This window comes from Tupaia chinensis, unplaced genomic scaffold (genome assembly GCF_000334495.1).
Source record: "Tupaia chinensis unplaced genomic scaffold, TupChi_1.0 Scaffold000133_1, whole genome shotgun sequence".
Taxonomy (NCBI): domain Eukaryota; kingdom Metazoa; phylum Chordata; class Mammalia; order Scandentia; family Tupaiidae; genus Tupaia; species Tupaia belangeri.
The window spans coordinates 2266481-2293653 of record NW_006159602.1 but is presented as its reverse complement, the minus strand read 5'-3'; the positions used below and the strand labels follow the sequence as shown (position 1 = coordinate 2293653).

The 27173-nt window shown below is 37.3% G+C and overlaps 1 protein-coding gene across 1 annotated transcript in view; it reads left to right on the top strand.

Annotated features, from left to right (window-relative positions):
* ARID4A (AT-rich interaction domain 4A) overlaps nt 1–27173 on the top strand; it is a 103692-nt gene that overhangs the window by 68183 nt on the left and 8336 nt on the right. The window contains exons 12-21 of the mRNA XM_006144838.3: nt 280–352; nt 1466–1560; nt 1936–2033; nt 2839–3070; nt 7223–7473; nt 10295–10492; nt 17545–17629; nt 19209–19350; nt 20846–21982; nt 22136–22240. Of these exons, the coding sequence (XP_006144900.1) occupies nt 280–352; nt 1466–1560; nt 1936–2033; nt 2839–3070; nt 7223–7473; nt 10295–10492; nt 17545–17629; nt 19209–19350; nt 20846–21982; nt 22136–22240 (2416 nt within the window). The remainder of the gene's footprint in view (nt 1–279; nt 353–1465; nt 1561–1935; nt 2034–2838; nt 3071–7222; nt 7474–10294; nt 10493–17544; nt 17630–19208; nt 19351–20845; nt 21983–22135; nt 22241–27173) is intronic.

Here is a 27173-nt window from a genome sequence, read left to right as displayed (position 1 = left end):
GGGAAAGAGGCAAGTGAGAAAAGCAGGTTAGCGTGTGAGCTGAGGGCATGGTTTGAGTTTTGATTCAGCAGCTTGGGCGAAAATAATGTATATATATACACATATGTATGTGCATATATATGTCTTAGAATCTGGCATTGTAGGATTTTGAGAAAACTTAAGTTTTCTAGCTTCATTAAAAATTTTATTTCCTTATCTTGGGTTTACAGAATCAAAAACATAAGAGATTGCGCCCCTTCCTGTTCACTGTGTTATACATTTATGTTGTTATCTTTGCAGCCTGAGGAAGAACTTGATCCTGAAGAGAGGGACAACTTCCTCCAACAGCTTTACAAGTTTATGGAAGACAGAGGTATTTTCATGCTCATTATTTAAGTGTAGTAATTTCTTTCACAGTTTTACATTCTAGGTGTATGCATTGGTTTTGTTAGTATGATGGGTGTATTGATTTGGATTTCATGTAAAGCCTAAGAATCAGTTAGACCTGGTGGTAATTAAATATTTAGAATAAAAAGGAACTGTAATCTACTTGAGTATAAAAATATGTGGAAAAGTAGTTTCGATCAAATTAAAAGCATTCTCCCTAGGCCTTACAAAATCCAAAAGTTTATTTCAGAAGTAGATGGTGACTAGTCAGAATGTGAATCTGTGTACCCATTAATTACTAATTCTGTATTTGTGGCAAGTAAACTAGCCTGATCCTTAATCTCAACAAATTAAACATTAACGGGGACATCAGTCCCCATCTAATAGGATAAGTTTTCTAATAGAGATAGAAGAAATAGAACCATGATAAATTATACTTGTTGGCATTCATTAGTCCTAGAAAATACTTAGATAAATTGTTCCTAGACATTCTGTGCCCTTCGCAATCGTCCTTCAGATGACTGCTAATAGTATTAACATTTGTGTGAAAACAGAACCACTGTGTTCTGTCGTGTTCATGCCTTAGCTTCTTGAACAAGCAATAGTGTTGGCCTTTCCTTCCCTTGCCGTCTCTTTGCTTAATTTAGTTTCACTGAATTCACTGGCAGTTAGAGGTGTGACTTGAATTATAGAAGTATGAGGGGACTTCATAGGATTCCTGGAAAGGAGGAATTAAAGTATAAGTTATTTTGGTACAAAAAATTTTATAATTTTTTCATAATATACATCTTCTGTGAACTTTGTTGAAGACCTGTCAGACAATATTTATACTCTAAAAAACCCATAAAGTTATATAAAGAACATAGAGGATATTTTATGTTGTCTTACATAATATGAGGTTGTTGCGAAAGTTACGTATTTTTCCACGTTTTTCTATGCAAAAATGTATCATGACTTTCCCAACAACTCAATATAAGGTTCTTTAGATATATGCTTCTAATTCATGAAATTTCAGGAATTGGAAGTCGATAGCTTTGTTTTTAAACAAATATTTTTCATTTGAATACATAATTTATTCCTGGCCTCTGCTGTTAAAAAGGTACTCCAATCAACAAACCACCTGTTTTGGGCTACAAAGATCTCAATCTCTTCAAACTGTTCAGACTGGTTTATCATCAAGGTGGATGTGACAATGTAAGTATAACATTGCTCTTTGAAAAATGCTGACGGGGTGGGGGGCAGCAGGTGGCGTGGGGCTTAAGGGCGCTGAACTTCCCATATGGCCGATGGCAGTTTGAGTACTGGATCTGGTGTGGCTTGCTTCTCACTGCCTCCCCCCCACCTCCCGCCCCATCCCTCTCTGATCAAATTTTTAAAAAAATAAAGTTAAATAAAAAAATTCTTTAAAAAAAAGAAAAAGAAAAATGCTGACGGGATGAAATGTTAAATCTCTCAGCATTGCATTGTCGTATGCACTTCAGGTAATAAGTACATTTTCTGAATGAACATAGATTATTAGTGTACAGATTAAGTCCCTTTGCAGATGTTAACAAAAACTTAATTTTCCAGATCGATAGTGGTGCCGTATGGAAGCAAATTTATATGGACCTTGGCATTCCTATTTTGAATTCAGCTGCTTCCTACAATGTAAAAACTGCTTATAGAAAGTAAGTAATATAATTTATTCATCCAAGAATACATACTCAGAGTGGATATTTTCCATTTAATTTGTTAATAATTAAATGTGAATGGGACCAGCAGTTGGCATAATGGCTGTCGCTGGACTCCCATGTAGTCGACTGCAGTTTGAGTCTGACCCGGTGGCTTAAGCTCACGCCAGACGCGTGTGTGTGTGTGCACCCAAGATCCCGAGAGGAGAATGGAGGAAAAGGGATTGTGGCGTGGCCATCCCCCCCGGGGGGGTGATTTCTTGCTTTCTGTCTCTCTGTCTGTCCCAGGTGAATGCATGTGTCCTCCTGGAAAAACCTCTCAAAAAAAAAAAAAAAACTAAATGTGAGCGCATTGAACAAGGACATTAAAGTTGGAGAAAGTGTCTGAAAAGATTTAGGTTAATAAAGACTGTGACTGAAACTTATTTCAGCACATAAAGTCTGCTTTATTCCATTTCTCATGTCCTGATTTCCTTTGCAAAATCAGGAATGCAGGGAGTTTGTATAGTCTGAACTTTTGATACATTTTATGGAGCTGTATCTTCTGGGGTGAACAGCCTTCATATCAAAACCATGATACCTATGTTCAGTTATCACAGACTCGCATTTGTCAGGAAGACATTTTATTTTATGATCAGTAGTTCTGTCTATAATCCTATCTAAAGCACCAAGAAATTAACATAAGAAAGACTTTTTTAAAAAGCCTTAAGTTTTACTTTAAAATGTGTGTTTATGAATAATTTAATATTTCAGTTAAATGCAAAAAATGTAAGTTTTTTTTAATGAAATACTGTCTGTTTAGGTATCTCTATGGTTTTGAGGAGTACTGCCGTTCTGCAAATATTCAGTTCAGAACTATTCACCACCATGAACCAAAAGTAAAGGAGGAAAAAAAAGACTTAGAGGAATCAATGGAAGAGGCTGTTAAAGTAAATCAAGAAATGCCTTTAATAGAAGTGAAGAGTGAACCTGAAGAAAATATCGATTCAAATAGTGAAAGCGAAAGAGAAGAGATCGAATTAAAATCTCCAAGGGTGAGTACTTCATACTAGATTTTACTTCATTATTTTAAGTGTTATTTTTAAATTTTTTTTTTAATTCAGAGGGTATATGTGCTCCTTCAGAGAAAGAGGGAAAAAGAACCTCCCTGCGGGGTGTGGACAAGCCATAGTCCCTTCTCCTCCATTTCTCTCGCCTGTTGGGATTTAGCTAATGCACATACACACATGTCAGGGGTGTTTTTCAGGCCATTTGGGAAGAGAGTCTAACCACATTAAGCTCTATTTAAACATTTTCAATTATGAACATTTTCAGATACACATAAAAGTACTGTAACGAACCTACTTTATTTTCCAGTATTTAGTTATGCATCAGCCAAACTAGCCTAGCTACCTTTTTCAAAATATATCATACATTATTTGTTCTACCCTAAAAACCCTTCCTCCTGTTGTTTTTTTGTATTTATGTCCGCTCAAGTCATTCTCATCTGGGATTAGTCTCAGATATTCTCTTTCTCCAAGTCTTTTACTAAAATGTCACCTCACTGCAGCCTGTCTTGGTTGCCTTCTCTAAAAGTATAACCTGTTTTCCCTCTTTGGCACTCTCAATCTCTGTAGTGTTGCTCTTACATTTAATTTTTAAATTTATTCTGTTTGATAGTTATCTCTTTTGCCTCAGTGTACATTAGACTCCTACTCGATGAGGGCAGGGAGTAGTGTTTACTTTGTTCTTTGACAGATCTTAGGCATCTAGAATAGTACCCTGCAAACAGTAAGAGTTTCTTAAATAGGTGTTGAATGAGTGCATGTCCTCTTAGTAATGCACGTGTCTCCAATAGATGGTACCTGGTCTTTCCCTGTAACTGCAGAGTACCCTGAATAGCACTAATGAGGTGTATACTGCCTTCATCTTTCAACTGTACTCTTATAGTAGCATATAGGATAGGATCTTGAAAAGGCTCGTTGAAAATGAATATGTTGAAAAAAATCTTATTATGGATTTAAAAATGTTTTGCATCAATGTAAATGCATATGTGTCTATATTTTCCATGAACTTTTTGAAGTCCCCTCATATTAATAAGTCCTATACAGGAATTGGCACTCACAATTCTGATCATTGTCTAATGATGTCTACATAGTAGGACTTAACCAACTTTTAGAAGGAGAAAATAATTTATCATACTATCAAAGAAGTTCAGTTACTGTCACAGGTCTTATTTTTCAGTGAAATAATATTTAGTGAAGGCAAAAAATATAAGATTTAAAAAATATATTTATTTATTTAATTTTATTTATTCTTTCACGTATTTTGATTTGACCAGAGAGAGACAGAGAGAGAGAGAGAGAGAGAGAGTCAGAACGCAAACCACCAGGTCTGGGACTCAAACTGTGGTCGGCCATGTGGGAGTGTCCAGCACCTTAGCCACCACACCACCTGCTGGTCCCCAATGTAAGATTTTTTTTTTTTTTTAAATGAAAATTGCCTTCTCTTTTAGTTGTTCAGAAACCTTTAAGAAAAAAAAAAAAGATGGAAAATGTGTGTGCATTGGCTAGCCCTATGGCCTCATGGTTAAGGGTGCTGGATCTACATGGCTAAATGTGTGGTTTGATTCCTGGCCCTGGTAGCTGGAAAAAACATACTGGGTTTATGTGTGTCTCAAATCTAGATAGGGTGTATAAATAAAGGTGGAAGGATTGTGGCATGATCATACCTCATTAGAGGGTCCTTCTCCCACCTCTCTATTTCACAGTCTCTCTCTGGGTCTCTTAGTGAGCACATGCACCTTCTGGCAAAGTTTAAAAAGAAAAGCACATTTATATGCATGAGAAAGAGAGAAAGAGGAAGAGGAGAGAATAGAGAGAAAAGCATGCCAGATAAGATCTCATCACACTGGGATTCCCCTCCCCAACCCTATAACCTCAGGATTCCAGGTGCCTGTGTGAGTGTCCAGCTTACAGGTCAACCTACGAGTCGGAACCCATGGTTGCCATGTGGCCTCCAGCTTTGCAGTGCACCTGTGCCACCACTATGCCATAGTGACTGGACCCAGGCATTTTTAAAAAAAATACGGCTTTCTCACTGTTATCTGCTAAATGGAATCTCCTAGTAAATTTCATGAACTATTTAATGAAATATTTATATTGTTTTTTCTGTTTTATTTTTTTGTTGTGGTAAAACATGCATTAATTTTTTTAAGAATTATTTTTTATTTAATTTTATTCATTTATTTATTTGTTTTAATTTGACCAGAGGACAACAAAGCAAAGCAAGCAATAGAAAGAGAGAGAGACTGGGACCAGCAGGTGGCATAGTGGTTAACGTGCTGGACACTCCCATATGGCCAACCATGGTTTGAGTCCCAGACCTGGTGGCTTGCTCTCTCACTTTCCCTCTCTCTATCCCTATCTCTGTGTGTGTCTCTCTGGTCAAATTAAAATAAATGAATGAATAAATGAAATCAAAATAATTTTTAAAAAAATATAAAGAAAGAGAGAGAGAGACAGAGAGGAAAAGCAAGCCGCCAGATCTGGGACCTGAACCACAGTCTGCCATGTGGGAGTCTAGTGCCTTTAACCACCACACCACCTGCTGGCCCCCAACATTACATTTGCCATGTTAACTATTTTTTATCATACAGTTCATTGTCATTAAGTACATCTTTGCATAATTATCATTACCATCCAGTTCCAGAATTTTTTTACCTTGCAAAATGAAAATTTTGTACTTTTTAAAAATTATTTGGGCTGGCAGGTGGTGTGGTGGTTACGCATGCTGGATTTCCACATAGCCCACCAGTGTTTGAGTCCTAGACTTGGTGGCTTGCTTTCTCACTTTGTCTCCGTCTCTCTCTTGATCTCATTCTGTCCCTCTCTGGTCAAATTAAAAACCAACCAATAAATAAATAAAGTTAAATAATTCTTTATAAAAAGATTATTATTATTAATTTCTTCCACAAGACAGAGAAAGAGAGAGAGATAGCACCCCTAGCAGGGTTTTGACATTGGGATCCACCTCCAGTTTAACCAGCCCCAGATTATGGGCACATGTATGCTTGGCATACTTGGAGTGATATCTACAACATGAACCCAGAAGCCTCCTATCTGGGTCAGTCTGGCAGACCATTGTGTTTTACCACTGCACCACTGTCCAGCCCCGAAATTCTTTATCTATTAAACAGTAATTACCCTTTCCTTTGCCCTAGACCAGTAGCAAAAAAAGTAATAATTTACTTTCAATATCTAAGACCTTTCTCATCTTCTGAAAAGCTTCTGCCGTATATTCTACAGTATGGATGAGCCATAAATTGACCTTCTCCAAGATTTTTCTCCAGTTTCATACTTTTGCAAAAAGCGCTCTAATACATATGCTTATTTTAAAAAATCTTATTTATCTGACTATATAAACCAGACTTGTAAGATTGGGATTTCTGGCACAAAGGTATATAGGTCTAACTTTCGATAGGTCATTGTCATTCAGTTTACCTACAGATAGGTAAAGAGCACTTGCTATTTCCCAGGTACTGTGTAGCTCTGATGCTACAGAAATGATATGGCTTACCATTTTCATGGTCAGTTGAGCATGCATGGGAATAGACAGAAGAGACTGTTGGAGGTAGCATCAGTTACTGCTGGCCCAGTGAGCTCTTAAGATTCTCATTCCAAGAAATCTGCTCCCTCTTTAGTCACTGATGCAATTTAGTTTTTTCAAAGGTAGGCACACACACAAATACAGGTATATTGTAAATTTTATCTTAAAGAGTAGAATTAAAATTAAAGAGGCGTAATTTAGTGGGTTGATATAAACAGACGTAATTTAGGGGGTTGATGATTTATTATTGTTAGCTTTCATTATTGGCATTTAAGTAATTTGTTAAACTTTTTATTATAGTTAAGAAATATTAAAAGTGAGATAAAGTAATAAAATAGTGAAGAATGGAGAACATTTTTATTTCTTAGGTGATATATAGTTAAGGATCACAGTGCCCCTGGACATATTTAAGTGATTTTCACTGGTTATTTCTTTTGCTTCCAGTAGATAAAATGAAGTGCATGTAGGTTGACTGATTTTTCATGTATCAAGACAGAGAGACCAGTCATTGCTGTGAAGGTTTAAGGAAAAGATAACTTTTACTGCTTTTTCACTCTATGTAGTAATAGGTATTTTAAAGCTTTTATCCCCTTAACTAGGGACGAAGGAGAATTACTCGAGATGCAAATTCTATTAAAAAGGAAATTGAAGAAGAGAAAACAGAAGACAAATTAAAAGATAATGATCCAGAAAATAAGGATGTAGATGATGACTATGAAACAGCAGACAAAAAAGAAAATGAATTACTACTGGGGAGAAAAAATACACCAAAGCAAAAAGAGAAGAAAATCAAAAAGCAGGAGGATTCTGACAAAGATTCCGATGAAGAGGAAGAGAAAAGCCAAGAGAGGTACATTATCTTATGTTCGTTCTCCACAAGCACCTGTCTGGGTACAACAGTGCTTTGTTCCTGCTTAGACATTCAGGTTTGAGGGAATGTTTTCTTATTGGGACTTCCATTCCTCTTGTCTAATGAAGGTGAGACACATTGTGAAGATGATGTGTATCGCCTTTCGGAATTGGAGAATATACTGGTCGCACCATTTTAATAGCACTTGTGCCCTAAACAGTGGCCTCACAGAAGGCTGCGCCACCCAGTCAAAAGAAAGGTCCTGACAGCAGGGAAGGGAGCTGGAGAAAAATGGAGGAAGTGGACAAGAGGAAACAGCGACAGCAAAAATTCCATTTTAAAAAAGGTACAATGTGGGAAAGCTAACAAACACATGGGTGCACAGTACTAGCAGATGTTTCTGTGTGTTAGCTTTATCTAAGACATTTGTCTTTTTCAAGTGATTGTAATAGCATAAGTGGCATGCACCCCTGATCCTAGTTTGGAAAATACATTGTTGCCCCACATCACACCAATGAAATTTCAGCGTTTTAATGTTCCATTCTGTTTGCTGTTGAGTGAAAACTGTATTTTTCTCCATGTATTAGACATGTATGAACTGACTTGACTTAAAAGTGGCCAAAACAGTAGGCAGTCCCAGCTAGACCAAAGTAACGTCTGACCATGTTGTTTATTTGGTCATTTTTGTAAGTGTTGTCAAATGAATATACTAATTTTTAGATACTACTAAAAGTGACTTTAAAATGAGCAACAACAGCATAACATACTTACTTGTAACAGCTCTCATCCATACTGCCTTTTTGAGTATTATATAATGTGATGCTAAATTTTCTAAAAATTTGAGTTAGGCGAGATGTGGGGGAAATGGCCTGCTGTATCCAACTGTCGGACACTATCTGCAGATTAGTTATTGAGAGAATAAATATTTGGAAAAATAGGATGAATGGTGAGTGTGAGAGATCATGTCATTTGATACAAATAGGTGCTGGAGCTGTCACAACTACATGTGACCTAGGATAGTGAATAAAAGAAAGCTCTGTAGTGAAATATAATTAGGAAAAATGAGAGGAAGTAACAAGTTGAGTTTAAAAGTAGGACTTAATTGTAGATTGAAGTCTTATGAAAACTGAGCATCAAAATGTAATAAATATATTGCATCGATGTTTATAGGCAACAGGTATTTTAAAAAGACTTTACAATTGGGGCCAGCAGGTAACAAGGTGGGAAAGGTGCTAGACTTTCACATGGCTGACCACAGTTCAAGTCCCAGACCTCGTGGTTTGAAACTCACGCCAGGTGTGTGTCCATGTGTGTCCAAAATCCCAGTAGGAGAATGGAGGAGAAGGGATTGCGGTGTGGCCATCCCCATTGGGGGATGATTTCTCACTTTCTCTCTTTCTGTCTCTGTCTCTCTGTCTCATGCACCCTATAGCAAAAATCTCTCCCCCAAAAGAAAAGGATTCACAGTTGATGTGTTAATAAAACAAAGATTTTAGAGAAAGAAAATATCACAGACTTGAATAAGAAGAACAATATTCTTTTATTAAATAAAAATTTAATATATTGATAACATAGTCTGTATTCTTATTCTATAGCACAGAATAGACTTTATTTAATTTATGGAGATTTCTGTTTTAAGTGGTTTTTCTCATAGTGTTTTGAAATGACCTCATCAGGCTATTACTGTAAGGTGACCTGGGGAGAAAGTATTTCCCTTCCACTTGAGTTGTCAAGTCTATGTTGTGTACTCGAGGGACCCCAAACAATGCCCTATGTTTATTTTAGAGCAAATAACACTCCTTGAGCATGTAAAACTCTCATGACACTAGAATGATTTTTTATTTTTTAAGTGAGAGAGAAGTATTTGAGACAAGATCTTGCTAGCCATAATCCTACCACCTGTGCCACTACAGCTGAGCCCTGTAATGATCTTTGATGTAATTTTCTTCTGAATCCTTGCAGGGTTAATGCAGAATGTTTTATTATAAAAATATTAAAAATATTGTTGACCTCCCTGTGTGAATTGTGTTTATATCTGATTATCAAAACAAAAGCTTATGGGAGATGAGTAAACAAATAGAAGTAGACACAAAGCATATAAATCTTTGTTCTCTTCCTGCTATCTTACCATTTCAACAAGTAACCTGATTATTCAAATATTTGTTGTTTCTTTGTTAGGGTAGGGAAACCTTTAAAAAATAAACTGCTTTAAAAGATGGAGTTACTAAGGTAGTCAAAAAAACTAGTCATGCTAATTATTCTAAATTGAGCAGAAAGAAGTGTAGTAGACTTAAGATAATGTGGTTGCAGCAAACTAAAAAATATCTTTAGATCTTTTTCTTATACCAGGGACTTCAAAAAATTCATGGAAAATGGAATTGAAATGTGTGTTTATTTTGGTGCAAAAAAATTGGAATCTATGCATAGATGTTTTATAATAGGAGTTATCTTGAATATTTTGAAGATCCCTCATAGAAGGTGTCTCTTGATATGAATCCTAAAGATGTTTCCAAGAGCATATTTTTCTTATTTTGTCTTAATCAAAAGTGATTTATTTGACTTCACATCTTCATTAGCTACAATTAGTGATTGGCCTGGATGGATGTACTTTTGGTACAGTGCACCTTTATATACAATCAATTGTTTAGTAAGTAAGCCATAAAAATCTTCTCCTTCTCCTCCTTCTTCTCCTCCTCCACTGAGATGTTATTAAGGTATTTATTTAGGTTGTGAATATTCTACACATTGGATTCTGTTAACATATATTATTTGTTCTCCATTAAAGTATTAGTAGCATTATCAATGTCCTAACTTACTGCAGGGAAGAAACTGAAAGCAAATGTGACTCGGAAGGAGAAGATGGTGAGGAAGATATGGAACCCTGCCTAACAGGAACCAAAGTGAAAGTAAAATATGGACGAGGGAAAACTCAGAAAATTTATGAAGCCAGTATTAAAAGCACTGAAATCGATGACGGAGAGGTTTTATACTTGGTACATTACTATGGATGGAATGTCAGGTAAGTAAGAAAGTATTTTCATAAAACTACTGAATTTTTTTCAGTGATTAAAAACGATCAATTTAATATGAAAAACCAAAGCAAATATGTGGGTATGTTTGTATTTACACAGCACACTTTGATTCTAAATTTTCTGAGATTTGACATTCCTGTTGTTTTACTAACTGTTAGTGCTTCCAGTCAAATACCACCAGTCATACCCATAGTTGGAACAGGCTTGGGTACAGTGAGGGAAAACATTGGGATGCCTCAGTAACAGAATGTTGGATGAACTGGTGGAAACTCAGGGCACCGTCTTTGGAAACAGTTGTAGCCCAGGACTCTGGAAACATGTTGCAGAACATGGTTAGGGCGCTAGGCCTGCCACTCCCAACTGTGCCAGTGGGCTTTTATTTATTTTATTTTTTAAGATTTATTTATTTTAGTATATCTATTTTTTTTTTTTTAAATTAGCTATAGGGCAAGTATGCTTACCAGAGAAAGAGACAAAGAGAGAGAAAGTGAGAAGGCAAGCCTACAGGTCAGAGAGAGAGAGAGAAAATGAGAAGGCAAGATGCCAGTTCGGGACTTAGATGGCAGTTAGCCATGTGGGAGTCCAGCGCTTCAACCACTATGCTATTTGTTAGCTTGCCACTTGGCGTTTTTGTTTGTGTATTTTATCAAAAATCAAGCCTATATCAAGCATTATGATAATTCTAAGTTGGTTAATAAAAAGGAATGTTAGAAAGGACTTAGATTTGAGCTTCTGTTAGGTGAGTTGGGTGAGGGAGTTAAGGAAATGACTTTGCTCTTTATTGAGTGATGTCAAGAGGTGGGATGGTTCTTTGATTGAGTCTTGACATTCTTATCTAGAAGGAGAGAATAGTGGACCAAGGTTAATGCTGTAATTGGTTAAAAAAAAAATAGCAGTCACTCGTATTAGGAAGTAAAGTGGTTTTTTGTTGTTGTTGATATTGTTTTTGTTTTTGCTATAGGGTGTCTTTGGATAGAAAGAGAGAGAGATTGAGAAATCACCCCCATGGGGGTTGGCCATGCTGCAGTCCCTTCTCCATTCTTCTCTTTGGATTTTAGACACGTACATATACACACCTGATGTCTTTTTCAAGCTGCTGGTTCTGGGACTTGAACTGTCCAATCAGCTATGTGGGATATAGCCATATAAACCTCCATACCATCTGCTGGCCCCTCTTTGGTCTTTTTTGTGGCTTAGACAATGTTCTGTTTTTTCTGTGTTCAGACATGATTAGGGAGTGCTCTCAGTTCTGTTTTGATCCATCATGGTTGCAGAACTTACTTCTCTGTGGTTGATGTTCAGGAAATTGTCCATGTTCAACTGGAGGACAGGCAGTCTAGCTTTGAGTGCCAAACCCGCTCATAGCAATGCCACGGCCCAGCTGATAGTTCCTGAACATCAGGGGCTGCTTTTCAAACCTCTCAAAAGTCTTGTGTTTAATATCTCTGATTGTTCTGTCTGTATGTACTTGAAGCCAGACTGCTCCTGGTTGTCGCCACATACCAGATGTGTGCTCTGTTATGACTGAATTCCTTCATCTCTGAATTGGGGAGAATTTCCTATTTATAAAGAAGTTGTAAAATAGTGATAATATCTGTATTAATATGTCAAATTAACGTGTAAAGTCCTTAGAACAATGCCTAACTCTTAGTAAGTACTTGGTGAATGTTAACTCTTTTCTTTAGTGAGGCAAAGTTTGTTGTTTCATCTCCCACCATTGTAAGGAGTGTGGGATCAATAACAGCATATAAAACTTCAACATGTATCTTTATAGTGTATTATTGAATTCGCAGTTTGGAAAGGACTATGTTTAATAACATGCCACACTGGGCCTGTTCCTCACTGGGTTTACTCCAGAGTTGGTAAACACAATCTCTGCAGTCGTAGCACGGCTTTTTCCCTTAGTTTCTCTTGAGTTCGTAGCCATCCACTCTCACTTACCCACCTGGCTGTCTCTGCTCTGACCTTCCTGTCATCCTTCTTTCTCATCTTCTTAACATCTCTCGAAAGTCATTTTATTGTCTTTAGTTACCTAACTGTATCCTCACATGGTTTATGATTTTTCATTGTCCTTCCATATGCCTAAAAGCTGATATAATTCTGCCTGTTTACGGAGATAGAGCTGCTATAGTTTCTTTTTTTTTTTTTTTTTTTTTTTTTTTTTTTTTTTTTTTTCTCATCCCAACACACATATGAATTTTCCATCCAAAATACACTGTGCATTGGCTCAATCAAGCACATCAACATATATGTTCTCAGCAAATGATTTCCCAATTTTTGTGTCCTGCATACCTTGCCTTTTGTTTTGCCATCCTAGGTTCCCCATCCCCACCCTCTGCCATGTCCCATCTTCCTCCTCCATTGTCCCTGACATTCATGATTGCCCTCAATGCCTTCCGCCCCCCCCATTCAATTGTTCTACCAATGAACTCAATTAGTCTAAGTATATCCACTAGCTAGCACAGCTGACATATCCTTACACATGTATCCAAATCTGATCCTAGGCATAAACCCCAGGGAGTAGAATGAACATATTATAAAGTAGACCCCAGTTGTGTCCATACAACTCTCTTCAGTCATCAAATGTGCATTTTTTTTTTCTCCTGCTTATTCCTTTTTTTATATTAAATTATATTGCCTAACACTCATTCCCTGAGTATCATCACGACACACCAAGTGTAGTTTCCCATCTAGGATAAACTGCATAGTGTCTTAATCAAGCATGTCGTCACCAATACTGTTCCATTTCTACTTTCACACATATAAATATGTTTTTTATCCTATGTTTGACCCTCAGCCCTTTCCCCCTCTCCCAATTACTCTATCTCTGCTATAGACAGCTATCCTCCAGAGGGGTCATTGAAAATGCGATACCTGCGAGTAGAGGGAGAGGGGTCACGAGTCCAAAGTTTTTAACAATAGGGAAAATAGATTCCATTCAAGGTTGGATCAAGTGTGGGTCTCGTGCAGTTCCGCAACTGTAGGTGAGTCTCCATGGAATACAGTTTCAGGAAGGCGGTTCTGGCAAGCAGAGTTGACCATCAGTTGATGCGGCACAGCAGCCATCTTGTGGTTAGCAGGAAGAACAATTTCAAATGTCTGAATGGTTCCATATCCCACTTTCTTAACCACTGCACTAGAGTGCCTAAATGTGATAGGCTCCAGTACGGAAAATTTCAGCTCAGGTATTGACTGCCTAGTTCCTGTTATTTATGCATCTTATTTTTAGAATTGCATCTCTTACATTAAAGGCAGTTATCCTTCTTCTTAGATGATTACTTATAACTTTTTTAAGGAGGGAAAAATAAATTTCCGAAAAACTTTTGATTTTAAAGTATGTGCATCAAGGAAAATGTTTATTCCAATTATATGCTTTAATTACTTTTATAAGCAGTAGTGCCACTACTTACATACTAAATTATTCATCTATGATTTAAATTCATGAACAATATCCAGCTCTAATTAGCACTTCTAATCAGCTCTGTAGTAACAGTCTTGCTAAATATTTGTACTCTCCCACCATGTTATTTTACAGAGGTTTCCTGAATTTAATCATTTGAGTATCACATTGAATTTAGGAAACTAGGCAATCTTCTTCAGCTGTTAGTAAGATTCCTCCCTAAAAATGAAGTAGTTTAGTTGAAATGTCTTCGACATTGAAGAATGCAACTGGAAAAAAAATGTAGATTTTCTGCATGAGTGTTTAATGAAAGATTCTAAATGATATCATTTCAATTGTTAACTTAGAAACATATGTGACTAATAATTTCATTTCTAAGATAAAAATAAATTTGCCTAAGCAATTGTTCAACGAAACTCCGACATTAGGCAATCAATCTATTTTAGGTTTACAAATGACTGCTAAAGTTCTAAGGAATCTCCTGGAGGAGAAAGTTAATCCCTGAATGCCCTGTACATATTATACTCACTACTTAAATTCCTTCCTTGTGGGTACCTTAAAATTATCTATTAAATAATTCTATATTATCTGTTCAAAAAGTAATTGCAGTAATTTTACTTCTTTGAAGAAAAATAATTATTTGACTTTTCTAATTAAAGGATTTACTTCCCAAGCTAATTATATGCATACAATTTTACTCAAGAAATTCATTTACTTTAAATAATTCACAAGAGCATTGATTTATTCATCTTAGACATCTACAAGTAGCCAGAATTTAATCATTTTGAGGAAATGAAATCAAATTATTATCTAGTATGTTGTATAATACTATGCATTGAGAGACGTTTTCATTTTTATTTCTTTTGGACTTAGTTTTATCATCTCAATTGTTAAAAATAGGTACAATTATTTGTTATCCCTTCTCTTCTAAAATGTAAAAATTATAGAGTTAAATAATTACATACCTTTCTCTCAAACTTTCAATTGTCACTGTGATATCTGACATCAGGCCAGAGTTCCATGGTGAAGAATTTAAGGTTTGTAGCATAGAACTAGAGGACGGGCAGACATTTCCCTTATAAAGAGTAAATGTTCAAATGTGAAACTTCATAAATGAATAATTCCAAGGACCAGGACACCTGGGGATTTAGGAACTGGAATTCTGATATTTCTGGCAAGCAGAGGTCACAACTGCACCAGTCCAGATATTTCCTAACTATAGTAATAATGAGACAATACCTAAAACCCATCTAATAGTATTCTATAAAGGATGGTAATTATATGCTTTCATTGACAATAATGGAGCTTTATAAGAACGTCAAAATTAATCCATCTCCTATGTCTTTAAGAAGAGTTATGTATTTTCATGCAGTGATGGTTAATTTTATATGTCAACTTCACTGAGCTAAGAGAAACTGGATAGCTGGTAAAACATATTTTCTGGGTTTGTCTGTGAGGATGATTATGAAACAGGTTAACATTTAAACCAGTAGGTGGAATAAAGATCTGTCATTACCCATGCAAGTAGGAATTATCAAAACCATGAGGACTTAGAAAAAATGCAAAAAATAGAAAGAAAAAAGAAAGGAAAGAAAGAAGAAAAATTAAGGGCAAATTCATTCTCATTCTTCTTGAGCTGAGACATCCATTTCTTACACTTGACCACTGAGCTCCTGGTTTTCTGACCTTTAGACTCTGGGATTTATTCCAGCAACCCCTCCAGTCTCAAGCATTTGACTTTATGCTATAGTTTCTAGAAAATTTAGTTGGACCAGCAGTTAGCATAATGGCTATGTCGCTGGACTCCCATGTAGTCGACCACGGTTCGCGTCCCGGGCCCGGTGGCTTAAAACTCACACCGGTTGCCTGTGTGTGTGTGCCCAAGATCCCGAGAGGAGCATGAAGGAGAAGGGATTGCGGTGTGGCCATTCCCCCTGGGGGGTGATTTCTTGCTTTCTGTCTCTCTGTCTCTGTCTGTCTGGCGAGTGCACGCGCCCTATAGCAAAACAAACAAACAAACAAACAAAACAAACCTCTCCAAAAAAGAAAATTTAGTTGGACTTCTAAAATGAGAGCATCTGCAAAATGAGAAGGCGTCCTGGTCTGTAGCTGAGAATCCCGGACCACACTTGGTTGGCAGTGTTAGTGCTGTGAGTAGTTACATGATATACTACTTTGGGGTCAGCTTCATGGCTAGTGGTTGATGGAGCTGGATCCCAGATAGCCAACCACTGCTCATATCCTGGTCCTGGCAGCTTGAAAACACACTGGGGGGGTATGTGTGCACGTGCCTGAAATCCCATGAGGTTGGAGAAATGAAGGAAGAATGTTTGACCATGCCCCATTGGGGGTGCTTTCTTCCTCTCCCTGTCTCTCTCTGGCAAGCGCATATGCCCTCTGGGGGAAATAAGAATAAGACATGCCACTTTGGGCCAGTGTGTCCTGGACCAAGCATACTCCAGACCAGCCATTGGTTTCTTGATTGATTGATCTTTCCTAGGGAGTTTTACAGTCATACAGTTACTCCTTTATTAGCTCCAGATCAGAGAATAACCCTCTTAGTGCACTCATCACTTCACCTGATTTTAATATCTACCTGTCTTTCATCTACCAGACTGGGTTGCATGAGAGCAAGGGCCATATTTTCTCGACTAGTCTCTGCATACTTCCTCATACAGTGCATACTAATAGGGCTTCAGTAAATGTTTGAGTGAATATTTGTAAATAAGGTAATAAAATACAGATACTTAAAATCCTGGCACAATCCTCATAACTAGTCTGTTTCAAAAGCTGTAGATTGGGTTAATCCAGTGGGAGACAGTTTTCAAGTTGTAATTTTCAGATCGCAGTTTTCAAACTGTGGCACCAAATCTGCTGAAACTTGTGCATATTGTAACTACGTCTTTACTTCCTACATCTCCATGGTAACTGGTTTACAAAGAAAGAGCATGGTTTCTATATATAGTATATGGTCAATAGTTTCTATTTACACAGTATAGTCCAAAGCAAGGACTTTCTGTAGTCTTTTTACTTCAATGTTAACATTTTAATTTTGATTAAATTTATAAATATGTGTATATATATGTAATGTAAGAACTTTATTAGTTCTAGAAATTGAATGGCTTTCCATTTGATTATTTATTTTAAGACAGGGCCTTCCTATCAGGTTTCCCTACCTCAGACTCCCAGCTCTCTCTTAGATGGGGTTTCACTGTGCCGCCCAGGCTAGCCTCAAGCTTACAATCCTCCTGCCTCAGCTGTCTTGAGCCCCTGCGATTACAGGCACATGCCACATACTCAGCCTTTATGTTGGACCAGGAATCAGACCCTAGCCTCTCATGTGGTCAGATCTATGGGAGCTGTAGAGAACAAATAATCTTAAATCTGTTCAGAGTTTGCTTACACAAACCTCCCTCAAAACCTGCTAACTCTGTAGAAATTCTCTAGCCCTCCCCGTTGGTGGTGGGTACACAAAGCACTTGGTACAGTTGCTGGCATGTGTAACAACTGCTGTGCCCTTGACATTTCAGCCAGTACTGGAAATGACGTCTTTAGTCTCTCTCACTCTTGTTTTTGATAGGTAAGTTCATTTTTGACTCAGAAATCATTATGAAATTTTTATATATTCTTTATTTGAAGGTATGATGAATGGGTGAAGGCTGACAGGATAATCTGGCCTTTGGACAAAGGTGGACCAAAGAAAAAACAGAAGAAGAAAGCTAAAGTATGTTTACAGATTCTTAACCTTTATGATAGGTACAGAAATCAGTCAAATTGTATTGTGTTTTTCAAGACATTATTTTTTAGGGTAGTTTTAGATTCACAGCAAATCTGAGAAGAAAATTCAGAGATTTCTCAAATACCCTCAGCCTCCATAGTCTGTAGTTTGCATTAGAGTTCACTCTTGGTATTGTACATTTTGTGGGTTTATACATGTATTGATATGTGATGTCTGCTGTTAGACTATCATATAGAATAGTTTCATTGCCAATAAATACTGATCTTACTGTCTTCATAGTTTTGCCTTTTCCAGTATAGTTTTGATCATATAGTACATAGCTGTAGTTTGGATTGACTTCTTTTGATTAGTAATATTTAAGGTATTGTATTTTTTATAAATATTGTTTTCTTATTGTAATCATCATCTTGATTCTTTTTTAAAAAAATAATAATTTAATTAATTAGTTTGTTTGTTTGTTTATTTATTTATTTTAATTTGACCAGAGAGATGACACAGAGAGAGAGGGAAAGTGAGGAAGCAAGCCACCAGGTCCAGGACTCGAACCGTGGTTGGCCATGTGAGAGTGTCCGGTGCCTTAACCCCTATGCCACCTGCTGGTCTCCATCTTGATTCTTTTAAGACAATTGTGATTTTTCCTGTCATAACCCAGGAGCTAAAAATGTGGAATACGTTACTGCACTCTGTCAGGAAAGCTGCAAATCAGAATCTCCTAGGACATGGGTTTTAAACTTAAATACCTATAGACTTTTTATAGGAAAAGAGTAAAGTAAACTGATCCTGATGAACACAGGGCCATTCCTCATCTAGAGAGGGTGGAACTTAGCGCTCTACCATGAGAATGCAGCTTCTAGATTTTAGGATTTTCAAGATCACTGTATTTTGTTAAATGTGGAATATGGGGCCCACCCTGTAGCCTAGAGATTAAGGGAGCCCGATCCATGTGGCTTTGAATCCCAGCCCTGGTGCTCGAAGAACACACTGAGTGCATGTGTGCGTGTGCCCCAAAGCCTAACAGGGTGGAGAAATAGAGGAAGAGATTGTGGTGTGACCATGCCCCATTGGGGGTGGTGCTTTCTCCCTTTTTAAATCTCTGTCTCTCTCTGGTAAGCATCACATCCTCTGGCCAAAAAGAAAAACAAAAACATTTAATTTTTAAATCCAGAAGCTAATACTAAAAATTTAAAAATACCTATCTGGTGACCAGTTGTACCCTCACCCATGTCTTCAATTTTCAACTTTTGCCACACAGATTTACCTAGTGTGTTGTCTATTTAATGGCAGCTATCTTTGTTTTCCTGAGGGTGTAGTAAGGAACAAGAGGAAGTGCTAAATTGCCGCACAGCTTTTTAATGCCCTGCCTGTGACTATCACAATACGATTGTCCTGTTACAATTGTGGAACATCATATTTATTTAAATACAAACTATTTTCTTGAATATTCTATAAGCACAGGCTAAAAGCTGACATATAAAATATCTTTTTTGAGTTAAAAGTTTTTCTAGAGAAGGAGTGGTTTCATGTGACATTAGCTTTTCTCATGTATTTTGTTGTTATTACTCAGAATAAAGAAGATAGTGAAAAGGACGAAAAGAGGGATGAGGAGAGACAGAAGTCAAAACGGGGACGACCTCCTTTAAAATCGACCCTTTCATCAAACATGCCATACGGTTTATCTAAGACAGCCAACAGTGAAGGAAAATCAGGTACCAGAAGTGTTCACAGCACTATGCCAGACAGCTCACCTCTGTCAGATGGAATGGAAGGTGCTGGATTTGGGAGATCACTGATTTTATTTTTTAATGCATATAAATTAAACTTCCATTGTGTGAGAGTCGTAAAGTTATATGATTTAAACTATAAAATTTGATATGAAGAGAATGTTTCTTTTTATTTCAAGTTTAGTGGTATTTTAAATAGTTTAATTTAGAAATAACTTCTCGTAAATTTTAGAAATAGAGGAGAAGTTGACAATCTATGCATCTTCATGTGTACTGGTTCCTTCAAAGCATGCGCCAGTGTCTCCTTTAAATTCAGTGCTGTTCTCTTAACAGTGAGATCTCTCAACAAAGCTGAGACTGTTTTTGAGAGCTAGTACACACTAATGTGGTATAGGTCATATATGATGAGTGCACACAGACATATTTTATTCTGCCTTTACTCGTTTCCTTTAGTTTTCTACCTTTGTGTATTTTTCCATACAATTTAAGAAATCTTAACCTGTTATCCTAAGTAAAAATTTTCCCTCCCTTCAAGAAAAAAGCTATTCTGAACTACAGGTTTGCCATTAATCCACAAGGTGCTTGTGTACAAAGTATAAAAGGGTATCCTTGCTCTTTACTGCCATCTGCTGGACAGTTGTCATAACACACAAATGTAAACCACCCACAAACTGAAACTAGATTTCCCCAAGGCATGCCTGGTGCTGTGTACAGTCTACAAAACTGTACATAGCAGTCTTATTCAATTACCATATAAAAGGAGTTTGTTTAAACATGAGAAAAATTAAATTTATATTCTTTTTACATTAAAATAAACTCATGTTGGCTTTTTTTAACTTCTTTAGGATTTGAGCATCATATTAGCAGAATTTTTATATTTTACAGCTCTTATATTACAACAACTCTATTTTATTATTTTCAAAATTTCCTGACTTAAAGGGAATGATTTCTTTTGTAAGAAGTTGGCATGCATGTTATGCTTCCTTATCTGTTAACAAGAAGATTTGAAGTTTTGAGGATTCAAATTGGTCATTTTAAATATCTGTTCTTCCTAGAATTACTCTAAGTGGAATGTCTTACTCCTTTCTCAGGACACAAAATGGCCGTCACATATTTAATCAGTAAATTACTTGATCTTAGGTCCAACCATTCATCGTATTAAATTGATATCTTGATACTAGTCCTTTGATTTTTCTAAGAGTGGTTACAGCCTAAATCTGATGCCAGTGAAAATGGTAAAATATCTGCTTATGCAGAAGTTAAATAGTTACATGCCATGTAATACATTTTTACATGGAGTTTCACTTAAAATCTCCCTGCAATTTTTGGCACAAACTTTAGGATTTATTTCACATCAGAAATTTATACATAGAGGTATTCAAAGGTACATGATTAAGGGTTTTGTTTATTTTTGGTAGAATTTTTATTATAAAATTATATTCTTTAGATAAAAACTTGCATAATGTATTTCCTCTTACAGACTCTTGTTCATCTGATAGTGAAACAGATGACCCTTTGGAAAAGAATTTGATGAATGAAGAACTTTCTCCTGATATTAAAGAAGAAATAGATAAAAATGAAAATTTAAATGATGATAAACTAGATGAAGAAAATCCAAAGATTGCTACACATATATTAAAAGAAAACGATAGGACTCAAATGCAACCGTTAGAAACTCTAAAGTTAGAAGTTGGAGAAAATGAACAAATAGTACAGATTTTTGGAAATAAAGTAGAACAACTAGAAGAAGTTAAGAAGGAGGCAGAAAAATCTCCTAAAGGAAAAGGACGAAGAAGCAAGACAAAAGATCTTTCTTTAGAAATTATAAAGATTTCATCATTTAGCCAGGATGAAGCAGGAAGTGAACCTCATATAGAAGCTCACAGTCTTGAATTTTCTTCATTAGACAATAAAAACTTTTCTTCTACCACTGAAGATGAAATCGACCAATGTACAAAAGAAAAAAAGTTGAAACGGAAAATATTAGGACAGTCATCACCAGAGAAAAAATTAATACTGGAAAATGGAATGGAAATGACAAATAGTATATCTCAAGAAAGGACCAGTGATTGTATTGGATCTGAGGGAATAAAAAACATAAATTTTGAACAGCACTTTGAAACAGAAAGTGAAGGAATGCCATCATTAATAGCGGAGTCCAACCAATGTATTCAAGAATTGACTAGTGAAAAATTTGATAGTCCAGCTGAAGAAACTGTTGATACTCCACTAAAAGAGGAGGAGGATACAATGCCTCTGATTGGGCCTGAAACCTTGGTTTGCCATGAAGTAGATTTGGATGATTTGGATGAAAAAGATAAGACTAGTGTTGAAGATGTGGTAGTTGAAAACTCTGAGTCTAACCCTCTTGTTTCCATTCCACCTGCCCTACCTCCTGTAGCACAGCACAACTTTTCAGTAGCTTCTCCACTTACTCTTAGTCAAGATGAGTCTCGAAGCATAAAAAGCGAGAGCGACATCACAATTGAAGTGGATAGTATTGCTGAAGAATCTCAAGAAGGTCTCTGTGAGAGGGAATCAGCAAATGGGTTTGAAACCAGCGTTGCCTCCAGTACTTGTAGTATAATTGTGCAAGAAAGGGAGAGCAGAGAGAAGGGTAAGGACTTTCAAAGGAAAAACAAAGTCTCTTCTTTTAAAACAATGTGTATATAGAAATAAATGTGCACATTTTCATGATTGTTTCATTACTTTTTTTTCCCCATTATTGTTGTTTTGTCTTTTAAGCTTTCTCTTTCTCCCTTTTTTTTAGGTCAGAAAAGGCCAAGTGATGGAAATAGCGGATTACTGGCAAAAAAGCAAAAGCGTACCCCAAAGCGAACAAGTACTATAGCCAAAAATGAAAAGAATGGAACAGGTTGGTGCTTTTCATTGCTGGCTCTAGTGCAGTGTTAGCATTTTCAGGAGTTTGTTTGATCAGTCATTTGTGTCAGTTTAAAAATAATTTGGGCCCAGCCATATTGGCTCATGCTGCTGAGATGCTGTGTTCTGCAGGCTGGGACAACTCGGGAGGCTCAAATTCAATTTCCCTAAATGCTGATCATGGTGGCGTGGGACTGTAATCCCAGCAGTTTGGGGAGGCTAAGGCAGAATAATTGTGACATAATGAGACCTTGTCTTCAAAAAACAAAAACAAACAACAGAGCCAGGCTTGGTGATGTTTGGGAAGTGCCATTGCTTGGGAAGCTGAAAGCTGCATGGGAGGCCCAGGTTTGACTGTCAGGGCAATCTGAACACACTGGGCATGGTTATGGGTGCCTGTGATCCTAGCTAACTGACTTGCTTAAAAATTATCAGAAGTTGCTTATGCTTGACAGAGAAAGGGCAGAGAAGAAAGCACCCGCAGTGGGGTGTGGTCATGCTACAATCCCTTCTCCATTTTTTCCATCCCATTGGTATTTGGGGCATACATATACATAAGCCTGTGATGTTTCTTAAGTTGCTGGGGCTGGCATTCATACTGTGGTCAGCCATGTGGGATTGGCTTCCCTTGACTGCTAGGCTACAGGGCCAACCCTAACTTGTTCTAATAAATGTTTTCCTTTATTCATGGTAAAGTACTGGGCACACGTGAGAGAGACAGAGAAAGAAAGAGGAGGGAACATCCTCCACAGGATGATCACACACAACCCCCTTTCTTCAGGCCTTCAGGCCGACTGGGCTGGGGATGTGAAATTTGATTGTTGTGTGCACTGTGGCTTCTCTTGAGCCGTGCATTACCTAGCTGTGTCACAGAGTCTGACCATCCATAAACTGTTTTTAAAAAAGAATTATTTATTTATTTCATTCTATTTGCTGTTATTACTATTTTATAATTTGACCAAACAGAAAGAGAGAGAAAGAGAAAGTGAGAAAGCAAGTCGCCAGGTCTGGGATTCAAACTGGGGTCGGCCATGTGGGAGTCGAGAGCCTTTAACCACTGCGCTACCTGCTGGCCCCATCCATAAACATTTAATCTGAAGACACTTGTTAATTTTATTTTTATCTTGGTAGCTATGATTTTTTTATGCTAATTCACTTGTATTTCTCATGTAAAGCAGTTTATTATTAGAGAAACATTATTTGGAAATTTGGAGGAAAAGAATAATAACATTTGCTGTAGTGTTAAACATAAAGCTTACATTTCTAAAGGGTATTTAAGTTGCAAAAATGATTTATAAATATTATGGTAATTTTAAAACATGAGGACATAAAGGCAAATCTTATTGAAGCAAGGAAGTAATTAGTAAATCAATATGAATGAAACATTACATAAAAAACAAATGTCTATGGAATGAAGCATAAAATTAAGTAGTAGATATAGTAGACATAAAATGTGATTGATGTTGGCAAATGGTTTTACCTCTAGACCATGCCTACATCCATGACTCAAATGGAAATGCTAGGTTATACTAGAACATATCCTTTATGTCATATAAAAGACATTTTAAAACCTTCGAGCCATATTTAGTTTCTTAGTAGTCACAGGTGGCTAGCAGCTGGACAGCACAGGTCCAGAAGATAGAGTGATGGGAGATGAGACGAGGCTGGTAGCAGACATGCAGAGGGAACATGAGTAATTTTAAAGTGGCAGATACCACCTTAGTCAAATGATGAAAGTGAGCACACCACCGAGTTGAAATCATGTATCACGGGAGAGGAGGTAACAAAAAGAATGTAGCAGCACATTATTTCTATTAAGGATACATAATCTGAATCCAATCTAACCATCTACAAAATCAAACTAAAAGATACTCTATAAAATAAACTGACCTGTAATTTTCAAAATTGTCAGGGTCATGAACATCAGGAAAGAACTTCCAGACTGAAGGACACTTTAGAGATGTGATAACTAAATGCAGCACATGATTTTTCACCTAGATCCAGTGGAAAAGCATGGATATGGGGTCTGAGGATTAGATAATACTTTATCTACGCTAACTTCCTGATTCTGATGGTTATATGGTGGTTTGTTCGTTTTAAAATCATATCCACAAATTCATTAATACTTGCCCTCCCCTTCCGTGTGGGCTGAACTTAGTGACATGCTTGTTTTTTTTTTAAAGAATTATTTTATTTAACTTTATTTATTCATCTGTTTAATTCAATTGGACCACAGAGAGACAGAGACAGGGAGAGAGAGAGAGAGAGAAAGAGAGAGAAAGCAAGCCTCCAGGTCCAGGACTTGGTGGTTGGCCATGTGGGAATTCAGCAGGGTCATGAACATCAGGAAAGAACTTCCAGACTGAAGGACACTTTAGAGATGTGATAACTAAATGCAGCACATGATTTTTCACCTAGATCCAGTGGAAAAGCATGGATATGGGGTCTGAGGATTAGATAATACTTTATCTACGCTAACTTCCTGATTCTGATGGTTATATGGTGGTTTGTTCGTTTTAAAATCATATCCACAAATTCATTAATACTTGCCCTCCCCTTCCGTGTGGGCTGAACTTAGTGACATGCTTGTTTTTTTTTTAAAGAATTATTTTATTTAACTTTATTTATTCATCTGTTTAATTCAATTGGACCACAGAGAGACAGAGACAGGGAGAGAGAGAGAGAGAGAAAGAGAGAGAAAGCAAGCCTCCAGGTCCAGGACTTGGTGGTTGGCCATGTGGGAATTCAGCACCTTTAACCACCATGCCACCTACCTGCCCCAGTGACATACTTTTAATGAAGTAGAAGGGATGGTGCATGACTTTGGAAAATAAAAGGTACTATAAATTCCTCCTTGCTTTTCATTGGATCACTGGCTCTGGAATGGCTGCCACGTTGTAAAGACATTCAGGCAGTCCCTGGAGAGGCTGTGGGGTGAGGAACTGAGGCATCCTGCCAATAGCCATGCGAGTGACCCTTCTTGGAAACAGATCTTCCAGCTGTCATCATGTCTTTGGAGATCAAAGTCCCCAGCTCCAACTAAAAGTTCGAGTGCAACTTTGCCAGGATCTCTGAGCCAGATCATATAGTCAGGCTGTTCTCTTCCAATCCTCAGAAATGGTGTAAGATATTAAACATTTGTAGTTTTATTTATTTATTTATTAGGTTTTTGCCACAGGGCATGTGCATTTGCGAAAGACAGACAGACAGAGACAGTGAGAGGAGTAGCAGATGGTTGTTGGAACAGTAATTTGGAAAATATTGAGTTAATAGTACCCAGTATTAGGACCAGCAGTTAGCGTAATGGCTATGTCCCTGGACTCCCACATAGTCGATCCCGGTTCGCGTCCCGGACCCGGTGGCTTAAAACTCACAGCGGGCATGTGTGCATACGTGCCCAAGATCCCTAGAGGAGAATGGAGGAGAAGGGATTGCGGCGTGGCCATCCCCCCTGTGGGGTAATTTCTCGCATTCTGTCTCTCTGTCTCTGTCTGTCTGGCGAGCGCATGCGCCCAATAACGAAAATATCTCCGAAGAAAAAAAAATTAGTACCCAGTATTAGGAAAATGAGGTCTAGAAAATAGAACAAATAAAGTCTGTTTTTAGAAGATAATTGTCAAAGGCTTGCAAGACGATACGATTGCTATGGAAGAGTTTGTTTTTGTTTTTGTTTTGTTTTTAAGAGAGAGATTTTTGCTATAGGGCAAATGCACTCACCAGACAGAGATAGAAATTGAGAAATCACCCCCAAGGGGGATGGCCACACCACAATCTCTTCAGTATTTTGAGCATGCACACACATGCACCCAGCGTGAGTTTTAAGCCACCGGGTCTGAACTTTAACTGCGGTCAACTACATGCGAGTCCAGCAATGTAACTATTCTGTCATCTGCTGGTCCCACTATGAAAGAGTTTTAAAGTGAAGAAAAAGGACCAAAAGTAGAGTTATGTGGGATAACTCTTTATGTAGGCCAGGAAGAGTAGGATAGAAATTGGGGATAAAACGGAAATCAGTAAACATTACTGGGTATACATAAGAAAGAGGTTTTAAATGCTATGGAATACTCAAGTAGGATTAAGATATAGCCATTGAATTTGGCTGAACAGTAATAAGAGATGAAAGAATGTGGATAATTGACTTGGGGATATTCCAGAGGACCTGGGAGTAAATGGTTTTGAGAGCACAGCTAAGGAAATTTGTTTGTACAGAAACAGTCGCTTATGTTTAAGATAATAAATACATATATACATACATACATTACATGCATACATAAATACATAGCCAATAATGGCAGATAGAGGGGCTGGGAAATTGAGTGTGCAACTCTTTTTTTTTCAGGGAGGGAGAGGTTTTTGCTGTAGGTTACATGTGCTCACCAGAAAGACAGAGACAGAGAGAGACAGAAAGCAAGACATCAGTTCCTTGGGGGGATGGCCAGGCCGCAATCCCTTCTCCATTCTCCTCTTGGGATCTTAGGCACGCATGCACATGCACCTGGCGTAAATTTAAACCACCGGGTTTGGGGCTCAAACCTCAGTGGACTACATGGGAGTCCAGCAACATAGCCATTATGCCAACTGCTGGTCCCTGAGTGTGTAACTCTTAATTGCCTTTTCAGAACAAGGCAAGGTTGGCTTTTGAGAGTGACTAGGGTGGAGGCAGTGTGTAAAGCTGAAAAAAACCTTTCTAAGTATTTCCTTACATTTTATTATGTATATATTAAAAATTGGATGTGGATGCATCAAGATTTCTTTTTATACTTTTGTAAATATACTGTTTGTGTTAGTCCTCTTTTAGGTTGTTTTTATGTTTTGTTTTAAATGTAAATGGGGGAACCAGCAGTTAGCATAATGGCTATGTCGCTGGACTCCCACGTAGTCCACCGCGGTTCGCGTCCCAGACCCGGTGGCTTAAAACTCACGCCGGG